The sequence below is a fragment of the Pagrus pagrus genome (genome assembly GCF_965226575.1).
Source record: "Pagrus pagrus genome assembly, chromosome: 12".
NCBI classification, from domain to species: Eukaryota; Metazoa; Chordata; class Actinopteri; order Spariformes; family Sparidae; genus Pagrus; species Pagrus pagrus.
The window spans coordinates 9342672-9366878 of record NC_140196.1 but is presented as its reverse complement, the minus strand read 5'-3'; the positions used below and the strand labels follow the sequence as shown (position 1 = coordinate 9366878).

Genomic DNA, 24207 nt, shown 5'->3' with positions numbered 1-24207 from the left:
GTTTCTGTTGACAGCAACTGTACATGCAGGATATAAAAGTATTTCAGTGCCTCTTTTTCTTTCCAAATCATTCCATTAATTAGTTACTATATATGAATCAATTCATTAATTAAGCCATTTCGCAATGTGTGTTGAGAGATGGTTTGGATTCTGGGCTAGGCAGGATGTGTTTGTTCCTGTTCAGTGGGTCTGAAAAATCTATTTCTGTATTAAGGAAATAGAAAAATGCAAGTCTGAACACGAGCAGCGAGTTCATTATTTAGGACGGGGAGAAAAAGACCCGGGAGCCTTTTGGGAAACAGCCAAATTGACTGAACTGAATAAAAAGTGAAATCTATAAACAAGAACAACTCATCTTTGTCCTCTTTTCTCTGTATTTACTGAAAATTCACGTATTAACAGAAAACATATTGTGTAATAAATTAACTATAGGCCACACGTAGTCTAACGTTGGTGTATGAACGATACTAAAACAAACTTTATCATAGTACAGTTATTAATCTTACATAGCCACAAGTAGATACATCTGAACAGCTGTTTAAAAAGAAAAATAGTATCAAAAATATGTTTTGTCTTTCTTTCAGTCGCTTTCAAAACAAATGCACACGCTAGTCAGATCAAGTTATTAAAGGTGGTGGTGCTAATACCCCTTTTGTCCACAGGGGCCGCCAGAATCAACAAAAAACTGATGTTTTGTGGCTCCTTTACATTCTGAAAATGTTTCGTGATAGTGGCTTTATATGAGTTTTCTTAGAGAGAAGTTTATTATATATCATAAAGGAAACAAAGACGGTTAGCATTCAGCTGTGTCAAGTTTTGCCAACATAGTTTGCTGGTGTGTAATATTTTAGAGCTGTTAGGTTGGATGTTAGGTACATTTTGCTTTTACGTTACAAACTAAAACTGCAGTAGACGTACAACGTTTGCGCCTTATATTGCATCATTATGTACTTGATTTAAAGCTTGTACTGGACACACAACAATGAATTTGAAATGAATGTAGTTGCATAAGAGTTAATGAAAGAGCTTATTTACAGTAACAGAAGTAGTAGTTTGCGTCTTTAAGAGCCCCCCTCTGTTGACACACACACAGATTCTGTCTTCCTGCCTCCTCCCTTTGACAAAGGCATTTTTATACTGACTTTAACACACGGCTCAGATGAGTAAATTTAGAGTCAGACTGTTTCCAATTGTGTAACTGGTAGTTTGACTACACTCACTGTTGCCTCATTTGTGCTCATGTTTCCACTAAAACCTCAAGAGCAATATGGTTTTACTGTGCAGAGCAGCAACACAATTGTGTTTTATTTATTCCTCACTGCCACTCTCCTTTGCACAAATTACTCATGACATTGGGAGGTTTTTTCGTCTGCTTCAGGGCCTCAGACAGTTCGAACATTTGTGGCACGCCATTTTAGATGCTCATCTCCTGTAATGACTTTTTGAAAAAGCGTCCATAATTTTTCAAAGGGTCAGCCCTGCATTCCTCTGGAAGTTCACAGGAAGTGTGGCACAATGGAGGACAAAATGGCCAGAGGCGTTGTCCACCAACAGAGACACACACATGCTGACACACACACACACACACACACACACACACACACACACACACACACACACACACACACACACACAGACACACAGGGAGGGAGCAGAGGAAGTCGTGAGGTGGTGTTAAATGACATGACCAGACTTTTAAAAAGGTGGAGACTGCGCTGCTTCACAGTGTGGATCTGAAATGCAAACATGTTCCACTTTGCTGACCAGTCGCCTCCCTGTTAGTGCCGCCCACAGAGACGCAGTGTCTGCATGTTTTTTTTTTTTAAAAAGAGCCCGTTTAAGAATATGCAGCATCTGAGACATGACGGGAATGTGTGTGTGTGTGTGTGTGTGTGTGTGTGTGTGTGTGAAAGAGCCAGAGAGATGATTGTGTACACATACCATCAGCCAGTCAATACAAACTCATTCGGCCTATAGATTTTTAGGTCTGATGAGATAATCAGCCTGAGGCCAGTGGCTGCATACTGTAAAAAAAAAAGAAATCAATCACAGCTGCCTGCTGTGTTTTGATTGCACACATTTCTTTACGGACTCAGCTCGGGTGTGCATGTGCTTTCTCTGCTATGTTCGTTTGGAGGGAAAATGTGGTTTATGCAGAAGCAGCTCCCTGCTCCTGTCTTTCTCTCCCTCCACTGCCCAAAGACATGATCAGTCTGCTATGACTGAAATGTCAGCTATTTAAAGGGCCCACAGTAAAAGTCAAAGTCTGACTAAAGTCCTCGATATAGTGGCAATAAATAGCTCTGTCTTGTCTTTTGGCTTGCACAGAAATAAAGCCTGTCATAAAGATTTGCTTTCTCCCTCGAGGCGGGAAGTTTATCTCGTCGAGGAGACAAAGAGTAGACACGTGTCGAACGGTGTTGTGGTCTATCAATTGCAGAAAATGCATCATTTGACCAATTAAATGACCTCATCTGCGGATGGAAGGAGGGTAAATACTCCGTGACTCTGTGCGCGACCTCGTCTCCGCGGGAGGACGACCCCTGCATGTTTGAGATCTGAACCTGTAAATCAGCAGGAGGAGCGGTGCCCATGTGTGGCATTCTGCAGGCTCTGTTCTGCATCATGTAGTGTGATGCTGGGTACAAAGGGCCACTGTGTTTGTAGTAATGGGGCATGCACGGACCTCAGATTCCAGGGGACAGCTGCCACACACACACACACACACACTCACACACATACACATGGCACATGCACACACACACACACGAGTGTGAAGGCATGCACAGCCTTACCACACTTGCACAGACAAGAATTTTTATTTATCCAGAGTGTCCTGCTGTGAATGCCAAGAGCTTGAATTCTTATACAGACTTACACACAGGCCAGTTCTCCTGTTTTATTGTGGATGTTTGGATATCATGTTTTATTATGTTGTGTTTATTTACGGCTGCTACCTTAGTCAAGATCTTCATCTTAGTAGGATTTCCTGGTCAAATAAAGGTGAAATAAATAGAAAATACAAATGAAATGACTCAAGTTATATACTCAAGTACAACTTCGAGGTGCTTTACTTGAGTTTTTACATGTTATGGTGACTCCTGCTAGTTTTCAAAGAGAAATACTCTACTTTTTACTCCAGCTCATTTATCAACAGTTGTAGTTGCTGCTTGTCAGATTAGGATTTTACATGCAAAACATGTGTTCAGCTAATACAATGTGAAGTATTGCAATAGATTAAACATCTCAACAGTTTAGAGGACAGGATGGTGAGAAATGTGAAATTTGTCCATAGACATGTAAACAATAAAAAAAATTACTATATAGTATGAGGGATACGGCTTCAAATTATAACTAACCAACTAAACTGAATCAAAACTAAAAGATAATGTTACTACTTCCTAGTTGTGTACATCTACTAACCTACTGTACTTAAATACTATTTTGAGAAAACTGTACTCTAAGGTCAGTTTATGCTACTTTATACTCAAGCACAGAGAAATTAGTTTACTTTAATACTCCACTCCACTATTTTGCATGTAAAACACATAACCAGCCTATAAAATATGATTTTGCATACCGAATACTTTTACTTTTGTAAGTCCAGGTGTGTTTTGTTACTGACTCTTCTGCACTTTCACTTAAATGCAAGACTTTTACATGTTATTGAGTATTTTTCTGTGTCATATTCCAACTTACTTACTGAAAGGGGCCCGGTGTAGTTTTGAAAAATAGGGGTCCGCCACATATAAACAAAGTCAAACAGTATGAAACTGTGTTGTTTATAAGGACAGTTTGTTTATTGAGTTTATTCACAATAGTTTGTTTAGGCAAAAAAAATGAAGATCCTTTCCCCAAAACTACATAGTGCACCTTTAATTAAATGCTGTGGATACAAACACAGCGCTGCCTCTGAAAGCTTCTCTAAAGTCTCGCTGTGAAGGAGATTTTGTGCCACAAACTGCTCATCCACTGCGCGTAAAGGCTTTTATTCTCCAAACACATTCACCCAAAGCTCAAATATCCAATCCTATAGCTCTTTTTAACTCCTCATTGGTAAGCCTGCTCCCTCCTCCCCCTCCTCCCGTGTGGTTTTACGCTTTTGATCCCAGAGGGACCTCGCGTTTTACATTCCTGGCATTCCGACCTCAGTCCCTCCTCGGTTACTTATTATCGCCGCCTGCTCTCTCCACAATCATTTCACAGCAAGAGAGGACCGCGGCAGCCCGTCCGGGGGGAGGAAGATGAGACACGTTTGACTCGAAAGAAACCTCATGGAAACGGTGGATTTACTCTGAACCTTTTTACTTTACGAGAGATCGAGAACAACGCCGTGCTACAATGAGAACGTGAGCTGGTAAGAAGAGCGTCTGTTTTTTTTCTGTTCTGCCTTTATCAAAAAGAGAAACACGAGCGCTGAAATTAATAAAAGTCGCACATTTTAACTTCTAGTCGACAGTCGTGATAGTGGATTGTGTTGTGAAGGGGGTTAAAGGCTGTTTTAAAGCTGATAAATGCGCTCTAAGGCGAAAGATGAAGTTATTTTCCAGCGCGGTTTTTGTGCGCTTTTGCTCCCCCGTGAGATTGGAATTTTTGGCGCATGCATTTTGTGCCTGCTGTGGAAAATGTCTCCACATCTCTGTGTTGTCGCTGTTGGTAACTACACTCAAGGCTGCACTGTTTTTCAAACAATAACTCTGACAGAAACATTGATCAGAGAGCCTTGTGGAGTTTATATAAGAGGAAGTGTGTTTACATGATGTTAAAGTCTGTGTTGTTATTCATGCCTCAAACTTTTCTTCTGCATTCAAAGTATGTTCATGTGGCCCCTGAGACTGATTGTGCTCTCTTCTCTCCTTCTGCTCTGTTCCAGGTTCACAGCTGATTTATTTAAATACTTTCAAAACAAGAAAGAGCTCAACTTGTCTTAGAAGATAACAACCAACACAAAGCGACATGGCGTCCACTGAAGAGCCGTCTGGCACGGTCCTGCACCGGCTCATCCAGGAGCAGCTCCGCTATGGAAACCCCACAGACACGCGCACCTTATTAGCCATCCAGCAGCAGGCCCTGCGTGGAGGCAGTGGCAGCAACAGTGGACCCAGCAGTGGAGGCGACATGGGCAGGAGCCCACGATCCTCCCTGGAGAGTCTCACCCAGGAGGACCCTCCGTTCCCTCAGCTCTCTGCCAGGCAGGAGCCCCAGGGCCAGGAGCACCAGGGGGACTACCACCACTCAGAGAGTGGCTACCAGCTCTACCAGCTGCACGGGGAAGAGCTGCCCACTTACGAGCAGGCCAAGGCGCACTCTCAGTATCTGGCCTCACACTGGGCCCCTACAGGCCCCATCAGGCAGCTCCACGAGGGGACGCTCCTGCACGAGGGGGCCTTCCACGAAGAGGCAGATCTGATGGAGCTGAAGTGCAGCCATGTGCGGTCGCTCAGCGAGCATCGCATGCAGATATCTCTGGAAAGGAACGATGCAGCTGCTAAAGCAGAGGCTATCAAGAGCACCTCGCACAGCTACCCCGAGCTTCCTTACTACACGCCGCAGAGCACGGGCCACAGCCTGGACAAGCGCTGCCCACCCCCGGAGTACTCAGTCCCCATCCAGGGCCAAGGATTTATCCCTCACCAGGTCCAGGAGCCGATGCAGGCCCAGCAGCACAGGTACAAAGACAACCTCGAAGGATGTGATCATGTTTGCATGTTTTTAAAATCACTTGAACATGACATCACACTCTGTGGTGTAGTTTTTGTACAAGAGCCAGCCTTGCAATCACCTTCCAGGACTCATCATTGTGTTTCACATGCGTAAACACATACTTATCAATGTGAGTCACACACAGCCTGCGTACGGCTTCACATTTCCTGCTAAATACTTAGAGGAGAGCAAGTCCAGCCCTGTAGGTGTTTGTAATGCCTGGCATACTGGAACAGGATAGTTCCACATGCTTGTGTGGCCTTGAATGCTTTTTTACCGAAGTATGTTCCTCATATAGGCTTTTACATTCTTCACAGCCGCACTGGAGTCAGCCTGTCTGCTTGCTGGTAGACAGGAGTGATATTTCAGATGCCTCACACTTTTAAATGTAGCCGGCTGCACCCAAACATTTAGATTCAGCTGAAGCAGCCACAAATTCAGACACATCATTTAAGATGTGAGATTGATCCCTACTCAACATCTCTGTCACAGGTATGTCCAGTCCAGTCAGCCAGAAGAAGTTCCCTGCTACAGCACATTTAACAGCCTGCCACCTGCTGGTTTGGAGGAGCCCAACCAGGTGGAGCTGCTGCTGATGGAGAATGAGAGGCTGAGGCAAGAGCTGGAAGCGCACAGGGAGAAGACCAGCCGTATTCAGAAGGTAAGAGGAGGAAATCCATGAGAGAAAATCTTATATTTGAAGCAGCTGACATCTCTTGTTGTCTCGTCAAAGGTGTGTCAACTGATTCACCAGCTGTTATGATAATAGATGAATCAGATCAGGAAAATAGGTCACAATTCTCTGATTCTAGCTTCTTGAATGTGAATATTTTCTGGTTTCTTTACTCCTCTTTGGCAAAACAAGATATCGGAGGATGTAATTTTGGGGCTCTGGGACACGCTTATCAACATTTTTCACCATTTTCTGACATTTTATAGACAAAACAACTAATCTAATGAACCAACTATGAAAATATTCATTAGTTGCAGCCCGACAAAAGAGTAAGAACACCCAAACACAAGCTCACATTTCAAGAGGGCTTTTCATGACATCCACTGCTCAGTTTTCTACCAAAAGACAGTCTTTAAAGGTGCACTATGTTGTTTTGGGCAATCATTTTTAATTAGAAGAGGAAGCCAAACAAACAAACTCTTCATGACAGAATGAACTGAATACACAAACTGACCTTAAAGGGACAACACCGTTTCATACCGTTCTACTTTGTTTATATTTGGCGGACCCTGCCACCTTCCTAGCTTCAAACGGTGTTCTGGGGACCTTATTTACCTCTGAGAACGGCTTGTTTATTGAGTTATGAGTTCACTGACATAGTAAACATTACGATTCAGAGTTTTTAAACTACACAGTGAGGGGGCGCTGTGTAGTTCAAGCCAAGGATTAAAAATTTAAATTCATAGGGAAAGCCAGATAACATCCTCCATCCCAGCCACCTGTCTGTGAAACACAACCCCGGCCAACAGTTGTCATCCCACTCCCTCATCTGGACGGGACAGATGAGATCAGCAGCTGCTACCTTCCATACCACAGAGGCACAAGCAGAGGTCACAGCCTGCTACTGTGTTTACACACTCCTTTCATTGTGGAGCTGACCTGGTGGAGGCCAGAAAGTGTGTGTGTGTGTGTGTGTGTGTGCTTTAGTTCCACGGAGGCCATAGATTTTCAGCCTAATCTAGGGCTTGTCAGGCAGCAGTCGATTGGGTTGTGACCTGCATACACAGCTGATGGGGGTGGGGGGTGGGCGTCCACAGCAGGTGGTCGGCTGGTGGGTAGAAAGTGAAAGGTCGCTTTTGTTTTCACCTTCTCACTTTTTTTTTTTTTTTTACTTTTCGTGATTGACTCTACCCAAACAGAGCCTAAAACAGTCAGAGATTTTCTTGTTCAACATGGTGGAAACAGCCTCGGAGACATTTAACACCTCATCCAATCTTTGTCAAATCCACTTAGCTCTCTGCTGGAGTTATGTCACATGGTCCTCGCCTTGTCTCAGCCTTAAAGAATGATAATTGCCGGGGTTGGAAAGTTTTCTCCGTCAGGCCGCAGCCCTGGGTAAACATGCCTGTGTGACTGCTATAATGGTGGGTTTCTCTTTGCCGTTTCCACAACCCAGGCACAGGCATGCACACCTTCCCTCTGCTGGCAGCCTTCCCAGACCTCTGTGTGTGTGTGTGTGATTGTGTGATTGTGTACGCGAACTTGTGCTTTGCGGTGTGTTGTGTAAATGCGCGCTCCTGTGCGCTCACACACCTGGAGCTAGAGCTATCAGCCCTCAGGAATGTAGATATAAATCAGTCTCACAGGGAGTGGTGCAGGCTTGAATTCCTTCTCTGAGTTATACCACACACACACAAACACACACACTGAGTGTACTGTATACACACAGTCGCATATGTATATCGTGCTTATATCTATGTACTGTAACAACATGAATCAACATTCCAGCTCCTCCCTGGCATGTGAAGTAGGTTAACCATAAATTCCTCTTCTCCACCTTCTTCCTTTCTTCCTCTTCTTCTCCAATCCTCACCCCATCCCTTCCTCCTCCTTTTTTCTTTTGCCCTTTTCCTCCTTTTTTTTCAGTTGGAGCAGGAGATCCAGCGTATCTCGGAGGCCTATGAGACACTGATGCAGGGCAGCAGTAAGAGGGAAAACCTGGAGCAGACACTGAGGAGGAGGCTAGTGGCTGAGATCAGGAGGCTGCAGGATTTCAACAGAGACCTTAGAGGTACGGACCCAGGACAGAAAACGGCATAGAAGGACTTCACCGTACCATGAGATCAAGTCTGATTTTAAAACATTTGCATTACAGAGAACTTGGAAAATGCAAGAACGCACGTCGCAAAAGAAGTCGAAGCAGCCGACCATAACCAGCACATCATGGCGAAACTGCTCGAACAAAGTAAGTGGTTTCCTCTCTCTGTTTCCTGTTTCCTCCTCTCCTCCATCCTCCTTTGTAATCAACATGCTCGATTGGATTGGGGCCCTTTCTTGTAGCGCAGGGCATCCTGCACGCAGGAATTTCACTTGCATAACCTCAGCCTATTTGGTGAGAAGGCCTTAATAAGAGGAAATTCAATCCACACACCTCTTTGCAAAGGGAAACGAGCTTTCCTCTAAATCAGAGGGCAGCAGTGGAAGTGGTGGAAATGAGGTCCCCCACCTGTTGTTAGTGTGATTTATGTTGTCTGTTTAAGGAACTGGACTCGGGCAGGGTGCTGGTGTTTGTATGGCCTTGATGAGGAATGCTCTGTGCTATGTGGGTCAAAGGGATAGGGCGGCTTTCTCCCCCTTCCTCCTCCTCCTCCTTCCTCCTCTCAGCATTCCAGGAGTGCTTCGCTAAATGAGGAACACTGGCCACCATGTAGCTGGGACTTATTACTGGGGTTGGATTCAGGAGGGAGAATGAGCAAGAACCTCACGCTGATTTGTAATGATTTAATCTCACAGCTCTCGTGTCTTCAACCCAAAGTACCAATGAGATCATCGAATTAATCGTCCACTTGTTCTTTTTTTTTCAGACGAGGAGCAGAACTTTGAGCGGGAACGCGTCGAGCGGGAGCTGGAGCGGTTGCGAACCACAGCGGAGGAGCAGAGCGCCAGGGCCAAACGGCTCGAGGAGGCTTTGGACACAGCTCGCGGACGAGGTCGCCAGCTCGAGGAGGAGCTAAGGAGGAAGAGGGCGTACGTGGAGAAGGTGGAGAGGCTCCAGAGCGCGCTGGCTCAGCTGCAGTCCACCTGCGAGAAGAGGGAGAGCCTGGAGATGAAGCTGAGGACGCGGCTGGAGCAGGAGCTGAGGAGTCTGAGGGCGCAGCAGGTAAATATCCTGACGCAGGAGAACCAAAATGCTAATGCTACCAATTCATTTTAGTATTTCTGTTTTAACACTCTCTCTCTCCACCTCAGAGGCAGTCCCAGCCACCAGGAGTGACCATGGGCTCTCTCCAAGAGCGCCTGCGGGAACGCGAGGAGAGAATCCTGGCCCTCGAGGCCGACATGGTCCGCTGGGAGCAGAAGTATTTGGAAGAGAGCACTATGAGGCAGTTTGCAATGGAGGTGGCTGCCACCGCCGCTGCACAGAGGTAAAGATCGCCGGAGCTGTTGCATCCACATGCATATTTTGTCCAGCTCGTTTGAATTTGAGTTAAACTTAAGATTTTGTTTTTTCCTCTGCAGAGACACGACCATCATTAACCACTCGCCCTGCCACTCTTCGAACAACAGCTTCAACGAGGACCTGCCAGTCGCTGACTACAGGAATCAGGAGATGGAGAACAGGTGCATACCAAGAATTAAACTCCTTTGTTTACAGAGAATCTCCATTACAAACGTTTCCATTCATCCTTCTGCTCTCTGACACGTTTCTCTTTTTCTGTTTTGCATCAGGATCCGTGCTCTTTACGCTCAGATCTTAGAAAAGGACGCCGTGATCAAGATCCTGAACCAGCGGCTGCACCACGACCAGGGGCGAAAGGACGAACAAAGTCCCCGCACGAACCTCCTGAACATGGCGGCGGCGTCTCTCCGACCCGCCTCCTCCACTCCCTCCATCAGCACCACCACCAGCACCACAAAGAGTCGAGGTGAGGAGCATAACGTTGCAAGCTGCTAAAACGTGTGCAAAGATTCCCTGTTAATTTAAGTCTTCGTAAGTTGAACGCACTGCTGACATTTTTTTTGTGATCTTCTAGGTAAGAGTCTTTCAGATGATCAGACTTTGCCATGTCGTCAGTTCTCCGCTCAGTCTGAACCTGGAACGCTAGAACGGCAGGTGGAGAGAACCAAAGCCAAAGAGGCTGCCAGCACCGCTAAGCTCAACAGTGGTGAGTGATCTATCATACTTGCATGAGTTTGTTTGTTTACGAGAAGAAAATCCAATAACGCTCTCGTTATAAAACCCGAACGATAAATGATTCATGTGTAAGCACACTCTTCATGGATGCTCACATTGATTAACCACGCTGCCGCTTAGCCGGCCAATCAGATACGATCTGTCCAGGTCATGGTTCATAATGCGGGCCTGGAGGAATGTGCATGTGTTAGGAAATAATGTGGATCTGTTGACTGAGCACATTTACCAAAGTGCTCTGTTTGACTGTGGAAAATCTCTGTTAACCTTTAGTCAGTGATAGCTGAGCTATATCCGGGACATTTTTCCACTGTTTTCGCCTTAAAGCATTTATTTACCCTCTCTTCTTTATTCTTTCTGTTTTTTTCCCCAGACAAGACAGCGCCGAAGAAGTTGCTATTAAACCCCTTCAGAGGCCTGGAGGAGCTGGAGTCAGAGGCAGTGGAAATCTTCATTTAGAGAACTGAGAGATGGACTTTGAATGAGAAAACCATTCTGAGAATCTGTGAAGAGTGCAAGTCTTTGGATTAAATATTGAATGCAAGAATGTCGTGGAAAGAGGCCAATGCACGAAGAAGAAAAAAAAAAGGACTGTTTTCACATTTTTAGAGGCAGAGCTGTGCTCCGACTCACTTACTCTTACTAAGCTTGGACAGCTGCAGGCAGTTCGCCCGACTGAAAGAGAAAAGATGAATCTTCTGAGGTACTCGGACAGTATTGTGGATTGTAATAGGGCAACATGTTCTCAGAGAGTGTATGCCAAAATATTTATATAAATATATATATAATTGCTGCTTTTTCTCCCCTTTATTTGCCCTTTATCTACTTCCCAATCCAGTAAATTAAGTAGCTACATATTTATCTTATCTGGTTTCCACATTCCCCGAATATTAACTTAAACCTCATGCTCTTCTAGATAAATATTCAATGAAAGGTTATCTACGTGACCTTCTCTCCCCCCCCCCACAAACATATGTGGCGTCCATCTGAGTAACCTCATTCCCATCACATGGATCTTATCTGTTTGGAAGACTTCCCTTTTGTCCAATAATTTAAGCTGACATGAAACACTGCTGATTTAAATGCTCTCGCTGTCCATGTGTCTGAAGCCCGAGTAGCTGGTTCTGCAGAGGCTTAGAGGTGCGTGAACAGTGAGATGCATCATAAATATATTAAAAGACAATTTGGTGTTTTTTTTTTTTTTTTGCCAAACTGACACAAACCTGGTGTTGTTTGTAATTTTGGGAGGGTGTTGCATCATGGTGTTGATTTCATCATCTGTTGCTTTCTCTGATAACTTCTCAAAGTATGTTTGCATGTGTGATTTCAGTATGTGAGTGTGTTTCCTGATGTGGTGTTGCCGCTGGTCCGGTCACCGCTGTGGGATAAAAGTTGAAAACTACACCGTGTTTGGTTTTTTGTTTTGTTTACTGTGAGCTTTGAACTAACAAACAGGTTAATTATTATTATTATTATTATTATTATTATTATTATTATATATTTTATACAGATGTTTGTATTGTTATTTTAGATATGATAGTGCTTTGAGCCGGATGCCAAAGAGTTTATGTATGTTTGTTGTAAGTTATGTGCCGACAATCACGGTCATGTCAAGCTGTACACAACCAACCGAGTGTTGACTTCAAACAGACATTTCTGTGAACTTCAAACAATATGCAACATTTCATAAGGCAATAAAATATTCTAATATACATTAACGGGCTCCTTGACTTGTGGATTGTGACATTTAATTAGTTTTTTACCCTTGGGTTGCAACTAGCGATTACTTCAACTCTCAAATAGAGTAGAGCACATTCACACACATTGTGTCCCAGGCTGCAAGTCCTATTAATGTAAGGACTCTAACAAATCGTTGAAATTTCACCACTTCCTGATTGATCAGCAACTAAAAGTTAGTAGGGTAGTGAAAATCCAGAGAGACATCAGGCCACTTTGGAAGGTGAAACAATTGATATTTGATAACAGCTTCTGTTAGACAACAGCTGATTTGGCATTCAATACACGATATGATAGAAAAGGTGTAAACTAACTCTAAATTATCAACACACATCTTTTTCCAAGCCTTAAAGTGAAATGCACTGGACGTAAACAACAATAATGTTAGCTACAGTAGGAGGTGGTTGAATGGCAATGTTAAAAAAATGGCTTATCAAATATGTTTTTTTACCTCGATCGATCACTCCAGATTTTTTCTATGATTTGTCAGATTCCCTACGTTTAAACGACTTGTAACCTGGACCACAGCAACGAAACATTATCCCTGCATCCTAGCTTCCCAACCTGAGTGTGACATCAGAGGAAAATGGCCGCCATGTGAATATGGTCTATGGCCTTCAACAGTCCCCTTTATTTCAATCAAGCCTAATCCAATATCAGTTAAAACATATTTATATGGATCAAGACTTTTATTTGGATCTGCATCAAATTGTACTCACTCAAAGATACCAGCCACCAAAATCCACCTGATGTTTTTCATCAAGCTTCATGCATTATTTCCTGAGAAATTAATAAAAATATCAAAATGATTTTTTTTTTTTTAAAAAGCAAAAAAAAATCCTGGATCCACACCAAAAGTTGATGGGGTCTATTCTCGGCCAAAACCCATCCTCCATCCAACTTTGATGAACATCTGTCTGACAGTTGTTGTGTAATCCTGCTTACAAACCAACAGGAAGCATAAACGTAACCTCCTTGGCACAGGTAAGTTTTCTGCCATATATAAATATAAATATAAATATTATCTCAAATATATGTTCATAAATAATTCAGGTGATGTGAATCTTCTCCTCCTGTTTCTCTCCCTCTTCGCTCTCTCGTTGTCACCCTATCTCCTCGTTCCTGCCCTCTCGTTCCACCACAGAGACGAGTGCTCTTCATTAATGAATACCAGAGCTGCATTCTTTCGGGTTCAACTTTCTCGGGTGGCCTGCTCTCTTGTTCTCTTCTTGCCGTGAAGAGCGTGCTTGACATAGATCACATTCTCATCGGGACACGTAACCCTCGATGTGACAAAGACAGGTTTCTCCCGGATTAGCCGCTGTTGCCGTTTGAAATTCCTGCGTGCCGCCTTCAACCTCTGCTAACATGTGCTGCATTCCTAAATGCTTTTTATTTCCTCCGATTTAATCGCACCCAGGGGTGTTTATGGACTATTTCAGGAGGTGCCCCTGGATATGAGGATGAGAGAATGGAGAGCTCTGTTATGTGGTATCTGTTTCAGGGTAGATCTTTCTCTCTCACACACATACACACATGTGCATGAACACACACACACAGACACACAAACACACACACAGATATCGACTTGTACCAGTTTCGGGCGGTTGAGCAGCGATGACAATGGGACTTTACAATGCAGTAGGACAATGGCAATGACAATGAACGGTATGGTGTCATTTGTGTCCTCGCACTGATTCTCCAGTCGTCCTACTGCGTACAGCGTGTGTGTGAAATGTAAAATATGACTGCTGCAGAGAAGATTTCAAACATTTCAAGTGATAAATCTGGAGATGGGTGGGGAAATAAGTGAGACTGGAGTAGCTGGGATAAATATTTGGTTTGGTGTGTTAAAATGAAAACATATAACACTAAACTTCTGTTTCAGACTTTCTAGGAAATACACAGTATGTCCCCATGTTCCCATGTAAATTCCCATGTTAAACCTACACAAATGTCCATGTGAAATGTATGAGATTACATGTGAAACCTACAGGATTACATGTGAGACCTATGAGATCATATGTGATTCCTACAGGATTACATGCGAAACCTACGGGATTACATATGAAACCTACGTTAAGAATAGTTTTGTATCCGTTTTTCGTGTGCTTATCTAGTAAAATTTGATTAAAAACCTTTGTTTTCACTTTTTAAATGTATGACACAATTCAAATACTTATATCAATTATTATGGTTTATTGACTTGCACAACCTTTTAGCTTAGATTGCACATATTTTAGGGATAAAATGCACCCTCAACAAATTATTAATCATCATTTTGTGTGGCAGCTTTGAAATTTTGCCCGAGCCTTGCCTAACTCTCTGAATAAGCGACGATAGAATGTATCCTGCTGCAGCGTGCACGTTTAATAACTGGATGGGGAATATGTTTAAACACCTAAGCATGCCTGGACCTGGGCAGAGAGGATATGAGCTGGAGAAGATAGCACGGATGCTTCTGACAGAGAGGCTCACATGGGAAAACACAGAGCAGGAACTGGTGGAATGCGATGCCATCAATCTTATTTATGAACTGAGAGCTCTTATCTTGGCGTACTGACTGACAACATTGTGAAGACTCGCCAACATTCCTCGGCGAATGTGAAAGGCAGCTGACATGTTTCGACTGTGGCTCTTTTTCCCAGAATTGATATGATGAAGGAGGATAGAACGTAAATGGGAGTCAGGGGTCAAATTCCATTGTGCTCAGACATCCAAGAAAAATGACATTTTCTACACATTTTCGAGCAGTTTTCCCTCCTCTCTCTGGCGCAGTCACATGGGAGCTTCATATTGACCGCGATCGCCATGAAAGGAATGGGTTTGTTGCTGTGTAAACCGTGGAAATGATCTTCTCACGCTGTGTGTTTGTGTGCACTGTCGGGTTTATTGCCCCGTCCTAATGTTTACAGTTTAACAGCACATTCCTACCAAGCTTCAGCCTTTGAAGTTTCAGCACATTCAGCAAATATGCTGATGGTGGCTGATTATATCAAAGTAAAAGAGTAAAGACAGGAATGCAGATTGTCCTTGACTCACATCGGTACGGTATTTAAAATGGCATTTATCTTACTTCTGAATCAGGCCAAACGATCATTAAGAAAGAGAAGTAATAATTTAGATTTGTGAGACTTCAACACACGAATAAAAGCTGCTGTATGTGCACATTTCACATGCATGGATGCTTATACAAACAAACACAGGAAAACAAATGGCTGTGGCAGCTGAGTCAGATTGATTGACTGCCCTCCTCAGGGGCAGATATATATTTCTAAGTTGTTAGATACCTAGCAAGCAGACATCCTCAAAACACCCTGCGGGGAAATAAGTAAATCCTCACAGCCTTATATAATTTCTTTCTCTTGTCATAAAACTCTATAGGATGTTTGTGGACATTGGTAATACGCGTATCGTGCCCAGAGGGACACAGGAGTTGAGTAACTTGTCACCACCTGCTACACAAACCTGCTGCTGTGAACGCCATTCCTGTTTGTTCAGGGGCCATGAGCCCACATTTCAGCCATGCGTCCCTGCTGTGGATTTAAAGGGTAACTCCACCAATTTTACACATTAAAGTGTGTTTACAGGTCTTGGGGAGCACAACTGCATTATGTGGGGGAAAAATGGTATAAAGCATTTTGTGGCACCAGAGGAAGCTGCATGTAAGCTGATAAACAGCCTCAAGTAATGTTGCATTGTGGGTAATGTATGCACCAGGTCTAGTGTCGCACTTCTTGGACTCATTATGGACAGTTTTAAAGCAACACAATGGATACAGCAGAACCAGAGGTATCACCCTTTTCTTCTTTCTTTTCAAAACCTGCTGCCTACATTACCCACAATGCAACTTGGACACCGAGTGACGCCACTGGAGGCAATTTATAAGATCGAATGCAGCTTCCTCTGAAACCACAAAAGGCTTTTTACTACTTTATTAACATATGCAGTCGTACTCCCCCAAATCTGTAAACGCACTTTACACTGAAATATTGGTGGAGTTGCCCTTTAAGTGAAAATGTTAATATGCACACTTTCACAAGGCCATAATGTCTCCATGTGTCCTAAAGGCTCTCAGAGGTGTTGCACAAAAATGCTTTTTGAAGGTTATAAAATCTCTTCACTGCGGAGGCAAATTATGAAATTTTGGTATTCTTAACAAGTTGCTCATCTGTTGAAAATATTCTGAATCAAAACATATAAGAAACTTAGTGAGACATGTGTCAATACATGGGCTCCTGACAAGTGGGGCCGACAGACGTTAAATAGTTAAAATACAGAATGTAGTCACTCGTGAGTATTACTTACACTTACAGATCCTCTGAGACACAAAACAATGAGGTATGCACTGTAGCTACAGTATGTGCTCCACCTCCTGGAAAACATGTGTTCTTTGACTTCAGGGATTAGATCTGTTAACTGCTTTAAGCTACACACACACACACACACACACACACACACACACAGGTCATCCTCTGGTAATGTATGACCTGACAACAGACTAGTTGACTTTAGGCTATAACTGCTTCTGGCGTTAGGTGATACCAACCTAACATCTAACTCAAACACATTACTTTCAAAATCCACAGTATGGTACACTCAAAGTATTTTAGGGAACAGGCTTTGTTGTTAAATGTACTTGTTTTCACTGAGTGATGTCTATTTTATTGCATTCTGTTTTGATATTCCAATTTATGTTATTGCTTTTCAGTATTTTGTATTATATTTGTATTATTTGTATTATTGTATTATTATTATTATAAGTCTTCATCTCACAGCAGGAATTCCCTCATTAAATAAATTAAATCAAATTTTGTGCATTATTCAAGATTTCATAGTTTGATATATAAGGTTATATGAACATTAACAAGAGAAAACAAAGAAAGTGAGTTCAAAGTGAGAGGTGGATTTACTAGCAATATACCGTTAAAGGTGCACTATGTGTTTTTGGTTAAGAAGTTTTAATCAGAACTAACAAAACAAACTAAATAAACAGAGTCTCTTTGCTTTTGTGACTGAATAAACTGAATAAACAAACTGACCGTGAGCCACAACACAATTTTACTTTGTTTATATGTGGCGGACCCTGCCACCGTTCTAGCTTCCAACAGTGTTCTGGTGACCTTATTTTAATCTGAGAGCAGCTTGTTTATTCAGTTATGGAAAAAATAAATATTTTCTGAGTAAATATTAGAATTCAGAGTTCGATTTGGTTCTCCACAACTTCATGGTGCCCCTTTAAAAAAACGACCAAACAAAAAAAAAAACCTACTGGCAACAGTCAAGATCATGATACAAAACTTTTGAAGCAGAGCAGCGCCACCTGCTGGAAACCTCACAGACCTGCACTCAGACATTATCAGTCTTTTATCAAACTTTCATGGGAATAAAAGCTGTTTTTGTTTCTCATGTTTTCTGGTCAGTAGCTGCCACATAATTCATATTAATGATGAGGCTGCTCAAAAAACATCATACATATATGATGATATGATGTTTTTGTGCTCGTCTCTGGCTGTCGGTTAATTATTTTAATCTGTAAGATACTTAATGGCCATTAATCGATGAATGATTTATCATCAACATCTCTACTCCGAAATCTCTCCAAATTTCCATCGAGAGTGAGCAGATACTGAATATTTTCATTTAATGTCACGTGTTGCACCTTGAGCCGGGATACGCCTGATTGCAAACCAAGCGAGCCCCAACTCGAAGCCCCGCCCATTCCGCCGTCAACTCTGCCAACCATTGCAACTAACAAAACTAGCTAGCTGCTAGCTCGTGTGCATTTGGGACACTGGGGTAGTAAACACTGATACAATTAGAGACAGTACGTGTTGATTGTAACACTTTTGAAACTGGACCAAACTTAAATCCAGGATGTGCTCGGTCGTCGGGTGTCACTCCGGACGTCGCAGCGTTCAGCCTCAACGGTTCAGGCTGCCGGAGGATCCAGAGAGGAGGCTGGAGTGGGTTCAGTTTCTCGCCACAGTCAACAAACAGCGCTTTAAAGAGTCGTCCTGGACTGACATTGCGATCTGTATCGACCACTTCAAAGATGACTGCTTTGAAAACGTGACACCGGGACACTCGGGCATGGTCGGCAGGGTCCAGCTGAAGCTCAGTGCTGTCCCGTCACTGAGTCTCCAGTCCGGGTCAGACCAGCCCGAGCCTCGTCCGAAGAGCCCAGCATGTGTGGTGAGTCTGCTCAGACAGCTGGAAACAACGACACTGACTGCACTTGTTGTGTAATAATGAAGTGTTGTTGCCTCTTCAGTCTACACAACGCATCTCCCGCGCTATGTTTATGCTACAGCTCACATTAGATAGCATTTTCTGTGGGGTTTGTTTGTTTTATACACCAAGCCAACTAAGTGGGCGGAGTTAATTCTCACTATGACTTCAACACATCAACAAAATAATGTTGCTTTCGATTACAGTGATAGATAGATAGATAGATAGATAGATAGATAGATTAATCCCCAAGGGGAAATTAGGTTACCATAGCAGCTGGTACATTCAAGTACAAATATATAAACAATAAGAGCAATAAAGTACAATATACAAAAGAACAATGAAGTACTGTATACAATATACAAGAGGGGGTGAGAGACATTGTCCATGATAGCCAGCATCCTGTCCTCCACCACCTCCTCCAGGGTGACAAGCTTAGAGCCAACAACAGACCCTGCCTCTGTTATGAGTTTGTTCAGTCTGTTGGCGTCCTTCGTTTTGATGCCCGCACCCCAGGACACCACAGCGAAGAAGATGGTGCTCACAACAACAGACTGATAAAACATCTTGAGCATCCGGTTGCAGACATTAAAGGACCTGAGCCTCCTCAGGAAGTAAAGCCAGCTCGGGCCCTTTTGTAGACTGCCTCTGTGTTTGAAGACCACTCTAGTTTATTGTCCAGCACCACAACCAGAGTCCACAATGTCAACATCTGTCCCACCGATGCAGACAGGAGAGGGCAGGGGCTTGTTCCTCCTGAAGTCCACCACCATCTCTTTCGTCTTCGCCACGTTCAGCTGCAGGTGGTTCTCCCCACACCACTTAACAAAATTGCCGACCAGGTCCCTGTACTCGCCCTCCCGCCCGCCCTCTACACGCCCCACAATGGCCGTGTCATCAAAGAATTTCTGTAGATGACACGAATCAGTGCGGTACTTAAAGTCTGCAGTGTAGGTGGTGAAGTGGAAGGGAGACAGCACAGATCCCTGGGGGGCGCCGATGTTGCCGATCAGACGGTCAGACACACAGTTCTGTAATCTCATAAACTGTTTATCTGCCCGTCAGATAGTCATCGACCCATGTGACGAGGGGAGAACCCACCTGCATGTTCTCCAGTTTGGCCTTCAGCAGCCTGGGCTGGATGGTGTTGAAGGCGCTGGAGAAGTCGAAGAACATGACACGGACAGTGGTGTTGGGTCTGTCCAGGGAGGAGGAGGCTTCCTGCAGCAGGTAGATGGGGCTGATATGCAAACTGTAGGGGGTCCTGTGATGGGCACTCTGTGGGTCTAAGGTGTGCTAGAACCAGCCTCTCCATGACCTTCATGCTGTGAGAGGTCAGCGCGATCGGCCTGTAGTCATCCAGTGCCACAGAACGTCCTTTTTTGGGCACTGGGACGAGGCAATAGCTGGTGTTTGCTGCGGGGGTTGGTGTAGGGCTGTGTCCTCGAATGCTCAGAGGAGCAGCAGGGGGGCTGCTGGGGGTGGGGGAGCTGGATTCAAACCTTTTGAAAAACTGGTTGAACTCGTTTGCTCATTGTTCATTTCCCTCAGCTGCTCCTCCACCTTTCCTCTGGAAGCCAGTAATCTCTCTCATCCCACTCCATACGTCCCTGGTGTTGTTGTTCTCGAGTTTGTACTCCAGTTTTCTCCTGAAGTTGTCTTTACTCTCGCTGATGCTGTGTTTGACCTGACCTAAAGGCCCCATTTCCTCACAGACCTCACTGTCACTGGTTGCTGCTAAGAGTTTAAATTTTCTCCTAATATAAAAGATAAATCAGCGAGATGTGCAAGTAAGTTAGGAACTCAAGTGTTTCCATATGTCGTAATGGCAAAAAAGTAACTAATTCAGTTAGAGAGACATAATTGAGACTCAGTAGTCATAACAGGAGAGATTCAGTAGATGGTACAGGTACAAGAAGTGCTGCAACACCTGTACAAGCATGATATGGACACCTGGTGTGAAGGAATTGCTGACAACTGTTCAGCTTGTTACTGGAGAAGGTTCAGGAGACTTGGATGTATTATCAGAAATATTGATTGAAGCTCGATTGAGGATGATAGGCAAAAGTAGGAGAAAACTGGAGTGCCAGACCAATTCAGAAGTCCTGAACCGTTAGCAGACCCATGAGACTTATTAAGTGTCCAAAACAGGTCAGTCCTCACTCATCTAAACATATGTGAGGATTCTACTGGCTGTTGAAATCTAAACAAGAACCTATGTTTACGTTACCCTACAGTACGTTGTGTGATCCTGACGCCACATGTGACTCAGTCTAATAAGAGACTGTAAGACTCTGGGGCCGAGTACATCATATCTATAGGCCTTAGTTGCCCTGGAGACAGAGACGATGTTATCAGGACAGCTCCCCTCACCACTCGTCCTTAGCTCTAGAAGAGACTGGGATATTTTACCGTTAGCCTTCACACTCAGCAACAGAAATATACCGTCCTCTCCTTTCACCCAAAATGTTCTCAATATGCACATCCACATTTTTTTCATAAACAAACTAACCAACAGTGCTAATCCACAGCTTGTGTTCTTGGCAAGTATACACTTTGTAAAGTCAGTGCACACATAAAGGTTTCATACATTTTCTGATAAGATCAAAAGTTAGTTAAACATTGTCCGAGCACAGTTTTTAATGTATCCTATGTTGCCATTTTTGTTGTTTTGTGTTTTGTGTAGGAGCCAGTGGAAGCCGCAAAAGTTGCTAGCAGACTTCAGACATGTGACGGGCCAACTTCCTCTTCTGAAGAGTCAAGACTGAATCTCTCAGGTAAAAAAAAAATTGTATGTTTTATCACAAATGACATAAAATTAAGAATTTTCTTTAATACACTTTGAACTTAATTTTGCAGCTGCCCAAGGAAGCGCAGCCCGGAGCGGCGTCTCGACTGCTACAGATGCTGTTATATCTGTATATGATCAGATGCATCCAAAAAATGTGAATGTTGATTTGACCAAAGAAAAGTAAGTTTTCTTTAAGTCTACGCTTAATGTTTTCACTTTCACTGCAGGTTGGTGTTTTAATGTTTCTATTAAATTGTTCTTTTTTCTTTTTTTAGAGCTGAACTTCTACAGAAGAAAGGGAAGTATGTCGTGAATGAAAAACGCCTCCTCCAGTTGTTTAGCTCCAAATGCCCGATATGTGGTTCTGAGATGAAGGTGGAGAGGTCCACCCATGGGGTGCTCATCATTTTGAACCAACAGTGCCTCCATTGTGAGTACAGAAACCAGTGGAAAAGCCAGGTCAATGCCAGTGTCCCAACAGCTGATGGTCCACCCTTGACAGGAGCCACAGATGTAACTGCACTGATCGGACAGGTAGGACTTGAGTAGTTAGACAAACTGCGACATAGAGCGAGAGTTTTGCATCTAAAAAAAAAGAGAATTTTCTTTAAATTTGGCACATTCGACCACTTGGACTGAAGGATGAACTAACCTCTGGTGGTCAAAGGTCAAGGTCACCGTGACTTCACAAAACACTTTTATGGCTGTTAACTCAAGAATTCATACACTCATTATAACAAAACATCAAAGGTCGTCATGTAATAATATCTAAATCAGTCTGCTGTACAAACCCTTTTTAATTTTACCCACATCCATTCCTGTCATTGTACCACAGGCAGCGGCAACAGATGGCACCAACAGCAGCGCCACAGGGATCCCTGAGATCGTTGCTGTCGTTAACGAGGAGAGTGATCCCATGGCTGACTCGGAGATATCAGGCGAAGAAGGCAACGTCGAGTCAGATGAGGACTGGAAGCCACAGCCGCATTTTTTGCGGGTTGGCCTGCTTCAACAGGAAGCAGAGGACAAATCTGACAAAGAAGTAGAAGAAAATGATGATCTTCCTCCACCTGTCCCCATTAACAGCCAGCTCTGCACAGATTGTGGGGTGTTTTTCAACAAACTGAGGCCTCACACGTGTGAGCACAAAATCAAACCCTATTCTTGCAATATTTGTGGTAAGAGATGCGTTAGTGAGGTCGCTCTAAATGCCCACAACAGAATCCATGATGAAAGCTATGAGTTTCGGTGCAAATACTGCAACGTTTCCTTCAAAACAAAGGTGGACAAATTCAATCACGAGCAGATCCACTCGACTGAAGGAAAACCCTACAAATGTCCCGACTGCTCCGAGACATTTCCCACAAATAAGGAACGCAGAATCCACCTGGAGGATCACAGAGGCCCCCGCCAGACAAAATGTCACATCTGTGCGATTGAATTCTACACGCCGCTTTATCTCCAGAGACACTTACCCGTGCACACCGGAGAGAGGCCATTTAAATGTTCTGTGTGCCAACGTGGCTTCAACCAGCCAGGTCACCTGAAGTCCCACATGCGTCTGCACACAGGGGAGAGGCCGTACAAGTGTCAGCACTGCGACAAGTGCTTCAATCACAACGTGAGCTTGAAGAGCCATGTCCAGCGTTACCACCCGTCCAACTCTGGAGGTGAACAGAATAAAGAGCCGATAAAAGAAGTGAACGTGGAAATGGAAGAAGACGACACTGGTGAAGCTGAGGGGAATGGGAACAAGAGAGGCGAAGACTCTGAGTTAGAAGACGAAGACACAGAGGAAGAGTTGCCGAAAAGTAGTAAGAGGAGCACAGGTAGACCCAGAGGAAGGCCAAAGAGGAATGAATCAGACAACTTGGTTCTGAAAGTGCAAGTGGAACGCCTGTGCTTAAAAAGTAAGACTGGAAAACGACAGGCGAAGAAGTTAGAGAAAACACGGCGCGTTGATGAAGAAAGTGAGGATGAGCAGAGTGACAACGACACATTTGTCGCTTCAGCAGAGGAGGAAGAGGAGAGGCGCGAGACCGAGACATCGAGCACGAGCAGATCAAGAAGAAGGGCAAGAGATTCTGAAAGCGACTCTGATTTTGAGCCCGAAGATAAAAAGAAAAAGAGTTGCAGCAGCCAGAAAAGTGGCAAAAGTTCAGGGAAGGGCAAGGGAAGACCAAGGAAAAAACTAGTGGTGAAATGATTCTTGAAATACACAGAAGTAAAGAATTAACTTGGTTCAAACAGTTGTAAAGATAAAGGAGTCAAAAGTGGTTCATATAGATCTGGACTGTGTTTCTAGAAAGTTACATAACATCTCAACATAACAAACATGTCAAGAGTCAAGATTGAGTTTCAGTGACTTTTACTTTGATTTCAAAATGTTTTAATCTTGTTACCTGATGTGTATACTTGTGAATAAAACTGTATGAAACGGGGCTGATGTTGAGTGACTGTGTTAGTTTCTGATGTCCAATATTTAATTCTATTTAATTCTACTTAATCCTATCATATGTGTATGTATGATTGACCTGTGAACTGGTTCACTTTCTGCTGAGGAGAGCTGGGAACGTCCACTGTTGGAGGGGCAAAATGGCTGGCAATGAATGGCATCACTCATTGACTCTATGAATACACATAAATTAAAGCTTGTGACTTCTTAGCTTCTTAACTCTGACCCATAAGGAAAATAACACCAGTGACAATGTTCATGAAAAATGCATTGTACAAAATGGCTGCTGCAGGGCATCAAACCACATGCTGTCATCAATCATGTAAAACTCACTAAAATATGTAACTCAATCCATTTTTATTCTACTTTTATTCTACTTTTTACATTTCCCTACTTATAAAGTGGGTCACACCAGTGTTGTCAGT

The 24207-nt window shown here is 43.5% G+C and overlaps 2 protein-coding genes across 2 annotated transcripts; both read left to right on the top strand.

Moving 5' to 3' along the window:
• The first annotated feature begins 4174 nt into the window (after positions 1 to 4174).
• On the top strand, positions 4175 to 12286 carry LOC311265980 (angiomotin-like 2a). The gene is made up of 11 exons (XM_084368159.1): positions 4175 to 4357; positions 4874 to 5669; positions 6196 to 6364; positions 8303 to 8447; positions 8532 to 8621; positions 9241 to 9536; positions 9626 to 9801; positions 9896 to 9997; positions 10106 to 10302; positions 10411 to 10542; positions 10942 to 12286. The coding sequence occupies exons 2-11, from the start codon at positions 4957 to 4959 to the stop codon at positions 11025 to 11027; spliced, it is 2106 nt and encodes a 701-aa protein (XP_084224285.1). The 5' UTR covers positions 4175 to 4357; positions 4874 to 4956; the 3' UTR covers positions 11028 to 12286.
• A 5708-nt stretch (positions 12287 to 17994) lies between these two features.
• On the top strand, positions 17995 to 23768 carry LOC311266271 (uncharacterized protein). Its single transcript, XM_084368561.1, has 5 exons — positions 17995 to 18500; positions 21223 to 21313; positions 21396 to 21507; positions 21603 to 21861; positions 22163 to 23768. The coding sequence occupies exons 1-5, from the start codon at positions 18183 to 18185 to the stop codon at positions 23531 to 23533; spliced, it is 2151 nt and encodes a 716-aa protein (XP_084224687.1). The 5' UTR covers positions 17995 to 18182; the 3' UTR covers positions 23534 to 23768.
• Positions 23769 to 24207: the final 439 nt, after the last annotated feature.

Excerpts from the sequence above, each read along its gene's own strand:
- LOC311266271 (XM_084368561.1), top strand. The coding sequence starts at position 18,183 with ATGTGCTCGGTCGTCGGGTGTCACTCCGGACGTCGCAGCGTTCAGCCT. Across the intron at positions 21,508-21,602 it reads GTTGATTTGACCAAAGAAAA|AGCTGAACTTCTACAGAAGA; the intron begins GTAAGTTTTCTT and ends TTCTTTTTTTAG. Across the intron at positions 21,862-22,162 it reads TAACTGCACTGATCGGACAG|GCAGCGGCAACAGATGGCAC; the intron begins GTAGGACTTGAG and ends ATTGTACCACAG.
- LOC311265980 (XM_084368159.1), top strand. The coding sequence starts at position 4,957 with ATGGCGTCCACTGAAGAGCCGTCTGGCACGGTCCTGCACCGGCTCATC. Across the intron at positions 8,622-9,240 it reads GGCGAAACTGCTCGAACAAA|ACGAGGAGCAGAACTTTGAG; the intron begins GTAAGTGGTTTC and ends TTTTTTTTTCAG. Across the intron at positions 9,537-9,625 it reads GGAGTCTGAGGGCGCAGCAG|AGGCAGTCCCAGCCACCAGG; the intron begins GTAAATATCCTG and ends TCTCCACCTCAG.